Source organism: Hesperophylax consimilis, chromosome 15 (assembly GCF_061612785.1).
Source record: "Hesperophylax consimilis isolate HC1 chromosome 15, BYU_Hcon_1.0, whole genome shotgun sequence".
NCBI lineage: Eukaryota > Metazoa > Arthropoda > Insecta > Trichoptera > Limnephilidae > Hesperophylax > Hesperophylax consimilis.
The window spans coordinates 30,808,151-30,827,033 of record NC_142850.1 but is presented as its reverse complement, the minus strand read 5'-3'; the positions used below and the strand labels follow the sequence as shown (position 1 = coordinate 30,827,033).

At 32.5% G+C, this 18,883-nt stretch overlaps 1 protein-coding gene across 1 annotated transcript in view; it reads left to right on the top strand.

Moving 5' to 3' along the window:
* The window catches only part of LOC149417623 (uncharacterized), a 46,327-nt gene that overhangs the window by 20,178 nt on the left and 7,266 nt on the right, over positions 1–18,883 (top strand). The window contains exon 3 of the mRNA XM_089640109.1: positions 9,439–9,656. Coding sequence (XP_089496235.1) covers positions 9,439–9,656 — 218 coding nt within the window. The remainder of the gene's footprint in view (positions 1–9,438; positions 9,657–18,883) is intronic.

The following is an 18,883-nucleotide window of genomic DNA, read 5'->3' as shown; positions in this document are numbered from 1 at the left end:
GAAGGTTTTCTCCAATTAAAAAAAATACGTCCTGTTATTACACGGGAGCGATACCTGGGCACTTGAAACAGGAAACAAACAACAAACACAAACGGAGTATTCGGGACATAAATTCTATTGTTAATTGTTGGGGATAAAATGGCTTCTCAAATCCAATATCTGAGTTTTGAACTTGACCAACTGCGTGAAGGAGTGAAAATATTCCACATGAAATGTCAAATCATCTTATTCATGCACGCACTAAATGTTGATTAATTTTAGTAACTTTTAGGGCGACACAAAGATTGATCCCTAAGGAAGTAAGTTATTTGTATTAAAAATTAAATTAAAATAAAAAATGTACCTCCCCATCAACATTTTTATGTGAAACGGTTTAAAAAATTTTATGAAATGTTTTTCAACAATTAAATTAACGGTAAGCACCAGATTTCTTTTTGTAGACGATAAATTAGTAACTTTTCGAAAGTTTCCTCTGGAAACATCTGAGATTTTAGCAATACGTTCATCAAGAATAATTAAAATAAACCCCACGAAAACATTTTTAAGACCTGCCAGGGCAAATTCAACCATAGGCTCGTCCATTTCTTATTGTTTTTACACGACTTTATCACTTATGTCGTTAAGATTCCCACTTTATTTTAGAGGTTTGGTAGGACAAATTCAACCGCTGGCATAACCAATATACTGGAGCCGTGCGTCGCATATTTTTGTGCGTGGCTTTTACTTACATCGTTAAGATTTCTACTTTATATTGGAGTATTTTATCGTCTTAAATTGATCACGTAGAGTAAGATTAATTCAAGAAGATCACCGTAAAAAGTTTATGTATAAGTTTATCTTGCAAATAACAGCAATAACTACATGCTATTTAAGAAGCAAAAAGTGCATCAAATAATAATTTCCGGCTACCCTCCTCTAGTATGAGAAGATGCCGCATAATTATTAATAAATGATTTATTATTATAAGCATCTGACCACCTCACCAACGATATACTCTTATTTATCGGAGTGGGAACACTCACTCTGTTGCTTATGCAACACATAACGTGATTGGCGCATGATTATGCACACGACAAAACTACAAAAAATGGACATCGAAAATATGGTAAAATGGTAAGAACCCAACGAGTATTCGTGCAAAGATATAGCAAGTGCTTAAATATAGCAAGTTGACGTCTAATTTGCCACCGTTAAGAGAACATAACAGAAAAGAGTGTACATTTCTCGCGTTGAATAATGAATGCTCGTTTTTATTCACTTAAATATTTTATAACATCGTAAAAAATTATTAAATAACAAGATGCTAGGCAGCCGAGCTTTTTTATCAGTAATACAATTATTATGAACAAGATCACGAGTCTTAAAATAGTTTTTTAATCAACTTTCAAAGAATATTAGAGTTTCTAGTTGAAAGTTACAGTCAGCTGATATAATATATAGTTTTAATTGATCACGATCCTTTTTAAACGTAATTGTTTTTAATCGTATTTCTTCTTTATAGAGCTTTTTTAAGAATATTTAATTAACTATTTAGAATAAAACATTCTTGTTAAAAATGTACGAACCATTAGCAAAATTCACCACCAGTTACTTTACAGACTCCTGCCTAGCACCTAGCGGTCAGAGGTAAAACTAGGGCTAACAGATAAAACAGATGTTTCGCCTTATCAATTGGCTTTCTTTGACAGTGTTTGTTTACAATTAGCTTGTCAATGTGTTTTACTTGGTTAGATTATATTAAGATTAAGATCACCATTAATTTTGTTTTTCAACCTTGTCTGCTGATAGAATTTATTTGAAGAAAATAACTTGTAAAGTATTGTTTGGTTCATCAATGTGTTCAAAAACGTCAACAAACAATTGACTTATGATTGCCTTCTGAGATATAAATAACTTCGAATAAAAATGTCACCGCACAGCAACGATCTGAATATGCAGGTGCGCCTTCCTTCTAAATCAGGTACTTTCCCTTCTTGGAACTGTTTGATTTACCAATGCCAACTAAACCTAGCGATCGTGTGTGATTTATTTCGACATAAACAACTGTCAAAGTATCATTCCAGGTACACCTAAAGATCGTAAATCAAAAACAGCGACGTATAGATGACTTAGACAATCTATACGACCTAGATCAGTATTGGAGCATTGGAGTTATTAGCAAATTAATATTATCAAATTTCCCTCATTCAGAATAACTATCACCTTCATATTACATGAAAATTCCGGAAATTGAAGTATTTTTTAAAATATCAAACAAACTTTAATATCTAACTTGTACTCCTTTATAACTTGACGTAAATGGACAAGGGACAATCCAATGGACAAGGGACAATATCAGCGTGAACATAACATAAGTCAATCTGTTTAATTGTTGGCAGATGAATCATCTAAATGCGTTTAAGATCGACGATTGATTTTATTCATTAATTTCATTCATTTAACATATATATCCAGCTAACAATAAAAATACCCTAATATAATGGAACTTCCTTCTTCTTCTGGCGTTAGTAAGATTAGATTGTTAATGTTAATTTTAGTTGTAAGTTGCTAAATATACTCGTACCTATACATGTCATTAAGATGGTAGTTATAGGCTTTATTCGTAAATCACTAGATATAAGTCTTAGAGATAAGTCACTAGTTTAAGTCAGTAGTTCTAGTATTAACTATTTAATAAATATATTTGTACAGCGCCCTTGAGGTGATTTCTCACGAAAACGACGCTATATAAATTATTATTATTATTAACTTATAAACGTAATCACTTTTTGTCTTGGTTTCAGACACAATTGCATGGAGAAAAGGAGTTTTGATAATTTATTAAACATCTCTTCAAATTATTGGTAATCCAGTTAAAAACGGGTTTGCAGGCCGTTTCCTGAAAAATTATGAGTAAAATCCTCACATATCGGAACACGTTTTCATGCACCTTCACTTGCCTTGAAAATATACAATGACGAAATGCGGAAATATTATGATTTTTATGAACACGTGTTCCGATATCGTGATAATACGTTTGTATTTTACTAAAAAGTTTACTAGGAAACCTATTAATGTAACTGTTTAACCTGTTTTTAACCGGATTACGAATAATTTGAAAAGATTTTACGAATATAATATTTGATCTCCTTTTATTATACAGGGTGTCCGGAAACTCGTAGTACAAGCGGGAAACTGGTGAATCTACATCACATTTGGAGTCGATTTGGTAGTATATTTTTTTTTTATTTGAGCTTTCGTTATCGAGTAAATCGAGTTTGACGTTGTTTTTTTTTTTTTTTAATCAAATTCTTATAAATTATTACTGAAGATCAAAGTACCCAACTAATTAAAACTATTTGAAGTAAAAAAAATGAAGAAACTCGGATTTGAAGCATTATTTTGAAATCACCCTTCATTTAACCCGGTGTAATCATAAAATATTTCTGCTCTGCAGGGTTAAAACATCTGTTATTCAACCCTAAACACCAGAAAAAACTTTAACCCTAAAATAGCCGAAAAATATTTTTTTTTGTTTTTTTTTTTTTTTGAAAATGCTCAAATCAAAAAACTTTATGTTTTTTTGGGTTCCCCATGTGGTGTAGATTCTCCAGTTTCCTGCTTTTACTACGAGTTTCCGGACACCGTGTATAAAATTGTTCATTCAAGGTTGGACTGCCCTGACACTATAAATTTGCTATCTTTACATATACCTCCAAAATATACTAGACGGAATATTTTATTCTACAACATAACTTCGCTACGAATTCTGTGTTAGAAAGAATACATAGGTTGGGCAATGAACTAAGTGATGTCGCTGGCATATTTAATTTAAACTCCAATACATTTAAAGCCAAATTAGTCCACCACTTTTTAAATGTAAATAATGTATGAGAAATCATTATATTTTGATTCGATTTTCTATTGTTTGTTTTATACTGTTGTTAAAAATGAAATTTGTAATTGTTGTGTACTTAAAAGCCCAATAGGGCGTCTATAAATAAATAAATAAATATTAAGAACACGCCTATCAATTTAGCTATTTATTAACAAAGTTGATATTATTAGAGATCACGAAACGATATTACCGGTGTAATAGTTACAATTCCTTACCTATTTAATTAAAATTAAGAAAAAAATATTTAAAAAATCTGCTATCACAAAAATATATTTAACTTTAAATTAACCTCAAGAAGATTCGTATTATCACCGGTAATTCTTTATCCATGAATAAATGTCAATTATTCCGAAACTCAAACTCGTTTGACAAAAGCGAGTTTTTCTGATAATTTCCTAAATTATCGGATGTTCCGAAAAATAATTCCGTCATCTTCGTGTTCATGAACTACTTTTTTTCTTAATCTAAAGTCAACTGCCTCAACATCTTTAGAAATTTATAATAAGTGGCAATATAATGGCGTTCTTGGGCCCAATACTTTAATTGGTGATTTTGATGGCGTTATTGTGTTGCTCTAATCGTTAAAAAAATTGACAGAAAATATAATACAAGTAATTAAGGATGTGCCAAAAGATGCAGGTATGTGTTTAATTTATTTTATTTAAGAACTGAAGAATGGTCCGCAAAATGCAGAATGTATAAAAAAAGGTATCAAAAGGGAGTGTATCCATTACATAACCAATAATAATCCAAGCAACAACTGCGCGATACAACACTTAAGAGACAAATTTCTGAAAGAGCATCACCGTATGTCTAAACAAGAGCGTAGCGCAAGCATGAAAATAATTGTATGTATTAAGTAGATACTAGCACAGCCCTGTGGAAAGTCTGAATTCTCGACAAATCAGTTCCAATTTTGAAAATGATTACACTTAAAGTCAATTAAGATAATTTAAATCGGAGTTCTAGAGTTCATTCAACTGGAGTTACAGACACAAAATTAGTATTTTTAATGAATATAAGGTTACTACCGTTCAACAAACGGTTTGATTATATCTGTATCTGTATAGTATAAAATTAAGTTGCTATCCGCGTCTGTCTGTTTGTGCGCTTAGTTCTTCTAAACTACGAAACACATTTTGTTGGGTTTTCACTATCATTTAGAGAATTTCTCCCGAAAGGTTTACATATATAATACATGCATATTATATTTATAGAAAGTATAGAAAAATCGATGTTTTATAATCAAGATTTAAAAATATATTTTCGGGCACTACATTGCTAACGCTGGCTAAACCTTATGAGATATATCAAAATAATGTACTAAGCAATAAAATTGTACATCTTAAAAAGACATACAGAAAAGCCCGCGGTTATATATGTCTATCCACCAAGGATAATCCTCAGCAAAGCCGTGTACTCGCCAGCTAGTATATTTATAAATAATAAAAATACAATAATTGATTCTACAAGATGTTGATTTACAAAAAATATTAACATTATATGTTTGTGAAAATACCATGAAACTCTAAATGTTAGATATTTTTTAAAGTATTCAATCTGAAATTACTGGTTATAAGCGTAGAAAGTTGCTAACATTGATAAAAAGTGGACAAACATAATAAATAAGTATTAGAAAATATCGATATTTGAATCCTAAATTTCTTCTGTCAATATTAACGATTTACAACAGAACCGTTTGCACCAGCACAGTTATTTATGTCATTTAGTTAATCAGTGATTTCCCAATCGACATATTGTGTAAGAACGTAAAATTGTCACGGATTATAAATACCATGAAATCATATCACGCCACCGGGAGGAAGTGCTTTTCCTTTATTTCAAAACTAAGTTTCATTTTGTAAACATTCCTGTTGTTCTTGTAAGGTATTGAGGTCTTATTAGCCTAATAGGCATATAAATGTGTATTTGTAAGCATTTTATAATTAGTTCCGATAAGGTGTCCAATGATTTGAATTATATGTAATTAAATGAAATCGATACATAACCGTTATCCTCAAATTTACTAACGGCAGTTTATGCGGATCCACTTTTTAACTCTTTAATACTTTACAAATCGCTAGTCCATCCACGTTTGAATATGGCATGAAACCCTCGATTCTCTTCAGAAACCGACGATCCGTTTGATAGATTATACTATCTTATAAAACGAATTACAATCTTTAGAACACAGCCGTCAGGTGGAAATGCTGTGCTCGTTCTGCTGGTATTTCAATGGAAGATGGTTTCGAGGCACTAGCGTCATCGATCCCTTTGGCACTGGTGCATATTCGGGAAACACGCCATACGTGCGTAACATTGTGCAGAGGTGACATTCGTCACATTCATTTCTTTGACTCGTTCTTGAGTTCAAGAGTTCGGTTGTGATTTGATTTGAAGAATGATTTGCCGCCCTCTGTGGTTCCTCCCTTCTAATATCTCCTAAAAAGAGATGAATAAAAATGCCCTTCAAAAAAACTCTCCATCCTGCTCCAAACTTCACCACCTCTTTCTTGATCGTCTTCCTTATCCATATATGTTTTTCTTAGTTGTATGGTTATTCCTTCATAGGGGTCAATTCCACTGACTCATCCATTTGGTCATGATATTTGAAGTCCTGTCATCTCCCTTCCATTTCACACGTCAAGTTCTTTTTTGACTTGGCTTCAAGGTTCGTTTTCGTCTCTAAGATCAGTTATAAGTCAGTTCCAATATCAAAATTGGTGACAACTGTCTCTGTTTGGACCTGATTTATGATTTCCAGCTCTCATGGAATCTCTTTATAAATCTTGTGAAGGAGAAAATTAGCCCCCATAACTCGTGTAGTATATAGGCTTCAGGGATCACTACCCATTCCCTTACTAATTTCCGTGTACTCTGCCGTTGTACATTCACACCTATCCTCGCATTCAAAGAATCTGATAGCTGACGTAGCTCTCAGAAATGTTCTTGGTCTTCCATGAGATACTCAGTTTGGGGATTTCTATTAAGTTTCCTGTATCCTTCCGAAACATGAAACAACAAGCACCATCCTACAAATTACTCAACAACTAACATTAACATCATGCCACTTTACAATCAAGTCATCCTCAACTACAATATTAGAAATAACACTTTATAATGCCATAAAATTTATGGACTATTTTGCCTACACAGTATAGATATTATTATTAGTATAGATATTATGTATAAAAACCGCCAGAATAATACAAAAATTCAAAGTAGGTAATGCTTTAAATTTAAGTACATTTAAAAAGGAAAATACGTATTTTTTTAATGTTTTGTTTTGTCTCGTTTCTTTATTTCTCTCCTTTTGTTTTCTCTGTATTGGCAATCATCCATAATTTATTTATATCTGTGTGTGGCTGGATAAGCACCTTTCTGTAAATTCCTTCCTTGGGTTTATGCTTATGTGTATTCTCCTTGTTTATTTTTTTTATTTTCTCTTGATTTTTGTAGGTAACCTCTCTTTTTTATTTTTGTTTTGTGAAACTTATTTTTTTTTTAATATATTAAAATACCTATATAACTTGTACCTATTACGTCCATCGTGTTTTAGGACGGTATTTTAAATGATTTTTTAAACTAGTCGTGATTGCTGTGGTAATAAATAAAAAATAATAATAATTCGATGTCGGTTATTTTGGTTTGAGTTTCATTAGTTTTACCCAGGTATTACTTTCCTTATTTTCGTTCAGGATAGGAGCAAGATGTTGCGGTATTAGTATTTATTCATTATTAACCTGGTAAAGTATTTAACAAACTAATTTATCTACAAGCCTGAAATTTGTTTATAAACCACACATAAATGCAAAAGAAATAAACTTTAACGATGTCGGATTTTGTAATAAATACTAATAAGATAATGTTCTTTATGTAAAGTTAAGTGTACAAAATCTTTCGAAAGCACTTAAATCTGTATATGCATGAATTTACTTCAAAGATGCGATTTAATCAAAGCTCATCTGTATTTACGTTAGTAAAACATTGCAAAATGATTGTAAAAACATTATTATTGAACATATTATGCAAATATAGTATAAATATACACTTTCAAAGTAACTTATTGCCAGCCTCTGGGGCACTTGAGAAACATGCTTTACTCAACCAAGTTGGTAATTAAATATTGCATACTATTATATCATTACTAATTTTCCTAACCATTGCTGATTGAAAGTAAACTGGTGTAATTTATTAACCAAGAATGTGAGTTTTTACATAAAAGACAAGTTTTTGCTGCCACTATTTGGTTTGTCTTTCACTACAATATACAACAAATCTAAAAAATATATATATATATATCTCGCCGGAATCTGGGGATTTGCTACAAAAAAAATGATTTCAGAAGTCCAAGTCGTCCAAAATAGAGCCCTGCGAAATATTTTCAGTTTACCTTGGGACACACATGTCAAAGATATCTACAGAAATACCAAAATACTTCCTTTTAATACCATTCCCACTTTTGAAATAACGAAAACTATATTACAAGTAATTCAACACTCGGCACATTCCAACACTACACTCTATTACAATTACGACGTACACCAACACAACACAAGAAATCACAACAAACTACATATCATACCAAAAATCAAATCAACAAAATATGGACTAAGATCCCTAGAATACATAGCTCACACAAAATATAATCAACTACCCAACGAGATCAAATGTGCAAGTCAATGTAAAAAGACCCAAACTAACATGCTCAAACTTCATCTTATTAATGACTATCTGAAATAATAATGTTGTGTATGTCCCATCATATGTCCATTTAATACATACAGCTATATGTTTCATGTAATGCGTATCATTCCCGCAATGAGTTTATTAACTCCTGGGAGTACAATGCTTTATATAATATACTATATTCTGTATGGTATACTTTTAATAAATAAAAAAATAATAAAAAAAAACGCGAAGTAGATATTTTGCAAATGACAAATGTTTTAATTATAAGTTTCTATGTTCAATTTTTAAACTACCTTTCTTTATAATAGTGGTTTATTTGTAAGGTATTATGCCGTGTTGCGCATCGTCTTCTCCAGCGTTTCAGTATCCATCATCAGTGCAAATGTGTAAACACAATTTTTGAAACTACATTTTTTATAAAAGTGGTTTATTTTTAGGGTATTATGCCGTGTTACGCTACCTCCTTCTTTAGCCAACGTTTCGGACAGCGTCACAGTGTAAACACTTCTACCCTGATGATGGACACTCTAACGGTCTAACACGGCATAATACTCCAAAAATAAACCACCATTAATCATTTGGCCGTGAATATCTCAAATAATATCCTACTTTTTAATAATTTAAAATTATCTGAGTTTAAACAACGTTATGGATTTGAGTTGCTACAATGCTTTTTCGTGTCAACGATTTTGGCTTTAGAAGCAAATTTAGAAGAACACTACTTTATATAGGCTATGAAGGGATGACATAGTTATACGTCCAACACAAACTCTTTTGTTATTATGACTCTTGAAGCGAATACAAACTATTGCTTGCTTGAAAATTTATTAAATCGATTTAAATTTACACGATGTTTATTTCAATTTTAGGTCTCCTAGCCGTATGCTTCTGCGAAGATACAGCCAAGGAGTCTAAGAAGGTGGACCGACAGGATGGAGACTTCGTCCTTATCGAGATGGCCGCTGATGAGGAGGGAAAGCCCAAGAGACAGACGGCTGAGGGACGTGTGGTCGGAGGGACCCAACACTTTCAGTACGGGGCGTCTCCTGGGCACTACCTGCTGAGGACAAATGAAGCGAGCCCTGAGGTATTGAATCAAGTATTAATTACTAGTTAAAAAGCATCAGCTCGTGGTGAGCTATTTAGCAAGAGCCTACTTTGAATGTTTTGAATTACGAAAGTTATTGCAATATACAATAATGTTTTTAACTGACAATAATTTGAAAAAACAACACAGTAAGCAAAACATTTTGTTTCGTGGTTGAAGACTTAGCTAGCCGATAACTTGAACTCATGACGTCTGGGTTGAACTCAAACACGATGCCAACTCAGTCACTAACCGGTTAGTTGGTATAAAGAATAATTTGATTTAACCTTGAATTCTTTGTGTAACAGCTTTACGTTTTGATTATGACTGCAAGGACGGACTTGCATAAAAAATGAATGACGGGTTTTAATCTCGGAATGTATTATTTTTGACAGCAATTTAAAGTGGAAACAACATATAACCAGTACAGCAAACAAACTTAGAAAATTCATTTACTTTTTTAGACAAACTCGCAACTTTCTCAACGTAAGCCAGCTCAAAACAATCTACTATGCACTTTGTCAATCTTTAATAGAATATGGTATCATAGCATGGGGAGGAGCAAACGCTGCCGCCATTGATCCAATATCTAAAGCTCAGAAACTTATAATAAAGATTATCCTCAAACTGCCAATCACAAGCAGTTCGGATGAAATCTTTAGGAAAATCTGTGTTATGGACATTAGGCAACTTTATGCCATAAACATACTAACATACCTCTTCAAACACAAAACTACTTTTGACAATATCCAAACTGCTCGTGATACTAGAACCAAAGGAAATAATTTCTTACAAATCCCTTTTGCTAAAACAACTTTTGGCCAGAGAAATTTTAGATATTTTGCAACAAATAATTAATTGATTAATATATTAATTAATATATTAATTGCAGATCTATTTAACTGCACGCAAGGTAGGTACAAGAGGGCTATGCTATCAAATCTTTTCAATCAATATTAATTTAATCTAATTCTACCTTATTTGCACTATACAAACTTATGTACTTGTATCTCTTGTTTACTTACTTACCTACTTACTCTCTAATGTCATTTCACAATCAAATGCCACATATATTTGTAATTCTTTTTTTTAAATATTTTAACTGTGACATGTTATCATTGTTTATGGTATATTTATACCGTTGATATTAAATAAATAAATAAATAAACAAGGCTATATAATGCTCTCCCACTAGCCATTAGACTGAACGAATTTTTTTTGAAATATAAAACAGACATCAAGTCTTGGATCATCAGCCAAGACAGATCCATTATCAAAAATTTTATAAAAATCCCTACATAAGTATGTACTCCAACAAGATGCTGATTAACAAATTTATCATTTATTATTATTATTTATTATTTTGTATCTTTTTCACAATGTCATTTAATGTAATGAAATATTTTATGTATCAAAAAATATGTAAACATTAATTCATGTATCAAATACGTCTGTCTCGACACAGGTTTACCCTAGTGAGATAGACATCGAAAAAAAAACCTGTAAAAAAACTTTATATTGATAATAAAAAAAAATAAAAAATCAATATTACAATTTTAAAGGTTTTAGTATTGTCCTTATCATTTCATAATATTGTAAACAAAAATTACGTCGTGTCGAAAAAAGATATTATTTTGGAGGTAAGAATAATAACAACTTAGAAAACTACGGAAAGTGACTGGGTAAAAATAAACAGAAAATAGGGATACGCTTAACCAGTATATGAATTAAATTATGCTTAAAACGTACATACGTAGTAATGCAAAATCATGTGTTTTTGGTTTGAAAATTTGGTAGCCTAGAAATGTTTCAGATACTTTAATTAAATACTGCGAGTAGAATATATCTTGGCCTTTGAAATAATCGAGTATTTTTTAGATAAGTCTTTTTATAAGTACAGAAAAAATATGTATAAGGCCTATGAAAACTGCTTTAAAATTCAAAATCTCCTACTTACGAACCCATTCGGTTATGATTTTATTTTATAATGTGACAAATTAAGTTATTTACAAAATGATCGTAAAAATTTTGGTAATTTATTGAACATCCACAAAATAAAACAAAAGGCACTTTTTAGCCATGTTTTTTTCTTGCATAAATCAAAACAGGCGGATGGTGTTAAGCGGGAATTTAAACCTTATCGCCATCTACGTAAGGGTTGTTATTGATAGGGGCTCAATTTAAAATATTACACGACGCAGTGCATCGCCTTAATTAGAAGTAAGTATTTCAGTTTACGTGTTTTGATATAATAATAGTATTTTTTAGTATCATAGGTTCATATTTTGGTTTAAATAAAAGAAGTAAAAAAACTTACCTCAGAATTTTGTCATCGGCAACGATGGCCGCCAAGTGAACAATCAATATTAATTTTAACGAAATAAATATAAAAATACATTACTTTCCATTTCTTCGGAAAGTAGAATATTTACTTCTCATTATTATCTCTAACTACTACAAAAATGTCCCTATTTTCTGTATATTTATCCACGTCTCTGCCTCAGCACACATATTCCATCATATTATACACTCTATTATATTTACTATTGACATAACCTAACTTAAATATTTGCTTCAAACATGAATGTCGTTTTGGAGCGTCCGCAACTTGTTATTTATCCATTTGTCCGCCGCCATAGAATAAAGAAGAAAACTAGAAGCCTTCCATATAAATTTTAATAGAAACAAATGTGGGACCGACTTTGTAACGGCCTGTCTCTCTTGCACTTGCCCTGAAATATATATCGCCATCGGTTCCATGATCAATCAACACATCGACAATTCAACACACCTTTAAAAAGTGATAGAAGTCATTAGAAACGATGAAAAAAATAATAATTTAAACCTAACCTAACCTACTTATCCCAGTTAATTAGTTTTTTGTTTCATCACTTTCCATGACTTTATATAACTTTTTAAAGATGTGATGAATTATCATTTTGATGATTTGTCCGGTCACCATCGCCATCACATTTTAATTTCATAATCATGGTGAAATACAGTTTTTAATGGAAATATAGATTGAAATTTGGATTACTTTTCGATCATGAAACTCAACAGAGCAATTTTTGTATCTATGACCATCACTATTTTCCTAACACTCCATTCATTACCAGTGTAAAACAACAAAACCTTTCCTAGTATGCCAAAAAAAGCATTATTGACTTCCTAGGAACTTATTGTTACTGTGAAGAAAGCTCATTCATTATGACACATTTTTAAAACATTAGTGAAAACAACTTATTTTAATTAGGTCTCCTGAAAAAACTGCGTAAGATAGAAATAAAACTATTTTATACAAAATTTATAACATTGTCTTGTAAGACGGAACAATTTACAAAAGTAAAATATTGCAAAAAACAAGTAAGTTATTACTAAAATAGTGTCAGCTGGCGTATGGCGGGCGATTGGCATCTTACATCTGTCATTCCAAGGATTAATCTTCATCTCAATCCTTACATCGCGTCATCCTTCATCTATAGTTTTGTCACACATTCGCCTCAGGGTAGCATTATCTAATTATATCATCACTACTTAATCAATTACCAATCAACAGGTCCTGTTGCACCAACTTCCTGTCTGATAATATATATGTATATAATTGAGTTATAATTAGGCAGATCAAAGGGTATTAATCCCAACTGTGCTTGCAGTTCAGTTCAAAGGTTACCCGTTGCGTGATTCAAATCTCACTTAAGAGGTATTACGCAACGTAATATACCTAGTACAACATTCCACCATTAGTATAAGATCGTGAATAGCAATTTTCCACTACCCGGAACCGATTTTCCATTTGCATAATTGTATAAATGTGATGAAAAGTTGATGTTGGCGTTCATATTAACAAACAACGACAAAGACAAAGTCTTTTTATTCTCCAAGACCTTAAAAATCCTTAGTTTTACAATAATGTTTTTCTTAGGTGATTTCTGCAATGCCCGCAGCCGGTTCTTTCTATACATTTACCAATAATTATCTTCTTATATTTAATTAATCACTTTTATTAACTGATTATTACTTACCTGGTAGTATTTACCTATTTTAATTTACATGTATTTATTGTATTTACTTAGTACAGTCTCTCGTATCAAGGATGAACGGATTATGTGTAAAAAATGAGTTAATGATGAATGTAAGTCAGTCTAAGGTCATGGTGATTGAAAGAGAGAGTGTAGGTACGTAAATAGTGTGAATTATAGTTATGAATGAGGAATACTTGGAGCAGGTGGATGAGTTTGTGTATTTACCAAGTATGTTTCCGAGATATGGGAAGGTTGTCAGTGATATTGAAAGAAGGGTAATTGAAGGTAACTCCATTAATCTAGGACTGAACGCAGTTGGCGCTAACAAAACATGTCCAAAGAAGTGAAACTAGCAGTCCATAATAGAGTGCTGCTACCTACCCTGGTGTATGGAAGTGAAGCATAGAACTGGCAGAGAAAGGATGGAAATAGACTGAAGGAATGTAAGGAGAATATTTGACGAAAATGTGAATGATAGAAGTCGGGGACGCCTGAGGAAGACATGTCACGATCAAGGGAATCAGATACTTGAGTCGGGCCATGTCAAGAGTCAGAGTAATAAAAGAGTATGTATGAATGTGAATGAGACAAGGAGTGTCTGCCAAGCCGAGTTGTTTGGCGGTCCGTCCTCTCTGCCTACCCCTGCGGAGAAACGGCATGATGGTTAGATGTATTTATTGTTTTTTTGTTAACAATTATAAAATACTATTCCTCTTGTCATTGTCAGTTTGGTCACCTTCTATGATTGTGGCCAAAGCTATTATATTCTATTTTCTTTCATTGTGGCGGGAAAGCTAATACTGTTACTTTGTAATACTTATTTAGTCAGTAGAATGGCTATTGTTGCCAATTTTAAACGTACTGCCCAGCTGTAATTTTAGTTTGAATAAATGTAGTTTTTATTTTTTTATTATTTACCATAATTATAAAGCTGCACATCTCGTCACAGAAAATACCTTATGATTGCATTGTAATATACGATATTTTGGATAAATAAATACATTATAAGCCGAAAGAAACAGATGAGAGATGAGAAATAGTAAGGTTGGGAAATACTTGGCTATGCCCGACTAAAAATTGCTCACGCTATTTCAAGAAACTTTTCTACCCCGAAAGTCTCCGTTGCTAAGTTATTATTATCTACCATAATATAATATTGACCAATCGGAACCGTTAGCTGGAAAGAGATTATTGGCAGCATAATTAAAATTTTAAATCTCCATACCTCGTGATGGAAAATACTAATTGAGTTGAGGAGGCTCTGTAAATTTCGTGTTTGACATTCTAGATTTGTGTAGTGGAACATACTTTATTTTTTATATTATTTTAGAACTAGTATTATTATTTATGGATCGAGGTAAAATTTGACTTAACATTTTGAACCATTTTTTGTGATTTCTTGCAATGATTTTGTAGATAGCTGGTTAAAATATATTTCCAAACATTTATATTGAAAATTAAGGCAGATAATGTTAAACACGTTTCTGATGTGGATAATTAATTATTACGCTTTGTTGTCGTGCATTCTTTTTTTATATCAGATTAATTCCAAAAATAGATTTATTCTGGATTTTCAAGCACGATTTGTAATTTATTGAATAATTTAAATATCATTGCCAGTAAATTTGGTCACAATAAGAATTCAACGATTTTAAAATAGATTAATAAATAACGAACCGCTGTGTTATGTGGGAATATCTCACATATCTATCTGGAGACCACGTGTTCAGTTTTTGATTTATGTGACACCATATTCTGTTGCCTTGATCTAGTAGGTATATGCGTCCTATAATTTTTGGGGAAAATTGTTAGTTTTAAAGCGACATACGAGTAATAACGGGGGTTTGCTCGACGCTCACCTTTTAATTATTTCTGATGAACGATTACTAAAATCTCAAATGTTTCTAGAGGGATTCCTGCAGATGTAAGTTATTTATATTTAAAATTAATAAAAACAGGATATTACCTTTAAAAAAGTTTACATAAAACGGTTTGAATTTTTTATAAAACGTTTATCAACTATAAAATTAGCGGTGAGCACCAGTTTTCTAAATCCCTCTAAAAATATTAGAGTTTTTAGTACTACGTTCATCAGAAATAATTAAACCCCACCGAAAGATCGATTTTCTAGGCCTGCTAGGGCAACGTCGACCGTAGGTACGCCCATTACGACGGGCCGCGCGCCGAATATTGTTTTTACACGACTTCATCACCTATGTCGTTAGGATTCCCATTTATGGATTTGTTAGGGCAAATTCAACAGCAAGTCTGTGTAATACACTTGGGCCGCGCGTCGTATATTTTTGTGCACGGCTGCTTCACTTACGTCGTTAAGATTCTGAGAAGAGAACAGATTTATTCGGAACGGCCGGACCATCAAGTCTGAACATTTGCTTAAGCATTTTACCCTTTCCGATCATAAGTAGTGGTATTTTACTAGTGTGATAGTGGGAGAATTTTCACTTTAGAACAAGGTTCAACTAATAAATTCTTTCAACAACATTTCGTATTATTGTGAAATAAATTTACAAGTTTCAGGTTACAATCACAAATTTATCACAAAGCCCTCAGGGCAAAGGGGCGCATTCATCACGTATTTGATCTACTGCCTTGCCTTATTCACTGTCTTAAAATTTCTTGACCACGTAAAATAATAACATTACCTTTCAACAAATTGCAACAAAGCAGCTGGTTATTACTGAAAATTTATCATATTTAAGCGTGACACTTCGGGCAATAAGTCATAATTTGTCTTAAAGGTTAGCAAAGCATTGTCATTTCCCCCTGTTTCGTGTAGTCCGATCTACAAGCGCCCGTTTCGGATTATTGTTACCCACATTGATACTATGAAACCACCTAGAATGACAACGGAGAAATTGCGCAATGCAACACTCACTACATGTCGTGACCTGCCTTCGTGTTTGCTCTCCGCAGTCACAATTTCCGTACATTCAGAGCCTTAAAGATGGATCACAGCCCAACGGGAAACGTGGCATGTAATTGTGCAGTTTACGATGTACGTTACGTGAGAAGTAGGCAGACGGAAGATGTCGAAAATCTCTTGGAAATAAGGCATCGCGTGCAATACTCTACTGAAAGTTACCAACATATCGATGTAGAGCAGAATTCTGTAGACCGTAGTACAATGACTTTGATTATGGACCATAAACATTTCCGATTACATTGATTCAAGTTGCCTGTAAATTATTTGGACACGTTGCTCGCCAAGCTGAGAGCAGATGCCTGAAGAAGATCATTATCACTGAGAAAGTGGAAGCAGGAGAAGTAGAAGTAGAATATCACTGATGTGTTGGATTGATCACATATCAGAGATGTCCAGAGCATCGGTACACGAAGAAAACTTACTGATAGAAGTAATGTTCATTTATTAAGAATCTCTTCAAATTATTCGTTCATTAACGAATGAATTGATAGGTACACTAATAATATCATGAAGTGACATGCAGTCCCAATTTTACCGGATTACCAATAATTTGAAGAGATTTTTGATTAATCAACAATACTAATTTTTCTCCTTGTGTACGCGGCTCTCCATGCAGCGCAGGACCGCTAGGATCGTAGGATCCTTGTTCATTAGAGCAATTAGAATTGTGGTCACGCCTTAGCAATGTTCAAGAAGAAGATGCCTTTTAGGGCTTCAACATTCAATATAACCTGTACATCATTGCACAAACATGGTCCTCATTCCATTAAACGAAAAGTTATCATTTTCACTCCAGCCTGCCATCTGATTCTACCTAAATGTAGTTTTAATCTCGTTGGACCATCTTGTTCGTTTCTCATTTGGGTATAACGTTACCAACTTTAATGAGGATTTCTAGCGATATGACCAAATCATTCTCGCGTTTAGTCTTATCTTGACCTTCGATTGATCTCTCAACTTCTTATTGTTCTGTTTAATCTCTCAGAAAAACAGAAATAATTCAACACCCTATGACTTGCAACATTTTTATTCTAAAATATTTTGTTGATCATTCATTGTCATGTTCCGCAACCAGCTATATTAAAAGATGGTGAGGAGTCGTCTCCACTTGTAAGAACAGCTGCACATGTATTACGTTCTATCTTTTTTATAATTCTACGTACTTAAGCTTAGTAAAACATACGAATCCATTCCAATAGGTATTCAGTGCTTATATTGAAATAATTATTCATCGAGTCCCTTGTACATGTAGCGATCAATGCGTGAAAGAATTTACATAGCAATGCGTGTCACTATGTATTTGCCTTCACTCTAGTACGAGTAATTGACCAAATTTCGCTTTCCGGAAAACGAATGGCTACTAAACGAACGAACAATGTGAACTTAAATGTAACTCTCTACGAAACGTGGGAAAGCGCGTGAGAAAACTACAATGAATCATTTTAGATAAGTAATATAATAATTAGGTATGAAATTGTGCGTGTCTTTGTTATCTATTTCAACAGAGGAAAAAGATGTGGTCTCAATGGGATAGTAAATAGTTTTTGATATAATAATCCTAAAAAATTCGCTTTCTATGATATTTTATGTAACCAAAAGTGCGTATTTCGCAGTTGGATCTAGCAAGCCCACGCTTCGCAGCAAAACATCAGGATTGGTAACCAAATTCCGTTGCGGATTGCTAGTTACGCGTTCTTAAAATATGATTTATAGTAATACCTACTTTATGCATCACTTCAAAAAACTGACGATTGTCGTTTATTAAATAAAAATGGTTTTCTCCGCATTACTTTTCTGTGAAAGTCCTTATTAGCCTGTCATTAACTACACGTATGTGTATTGAAATAAGGCAATTAATTGATAATGAATGCACACCCGTATAATGTAATCGTGCATTACTCCTTTCTCTTTATTATTTTGTTGATTATATAAGAGATTAAATTTACATTTGATTAAAGGCAACGATGCAATATGCATTTATGGGAAGTAATAATCTTAGTTAATTAAATTAATAATAAATAATGAAGTGAATTATTTACACAAATACAATGGATTACGAAGGGGGGATAATGATTACACTTGCTTTGCAATTCAGAATTATTTGTCAATAAATTCCGACACCTGCTAGCGAAAAATAAACACTTGCAGAGTAGATCTGTCTCACCTGTACATAATATAGATACAAATCAAAACTTCATTGAAATTTATTTTTATTTTTACAGAAAGACAAAAATTCCCAGATAACCCTAACCAACCAATCT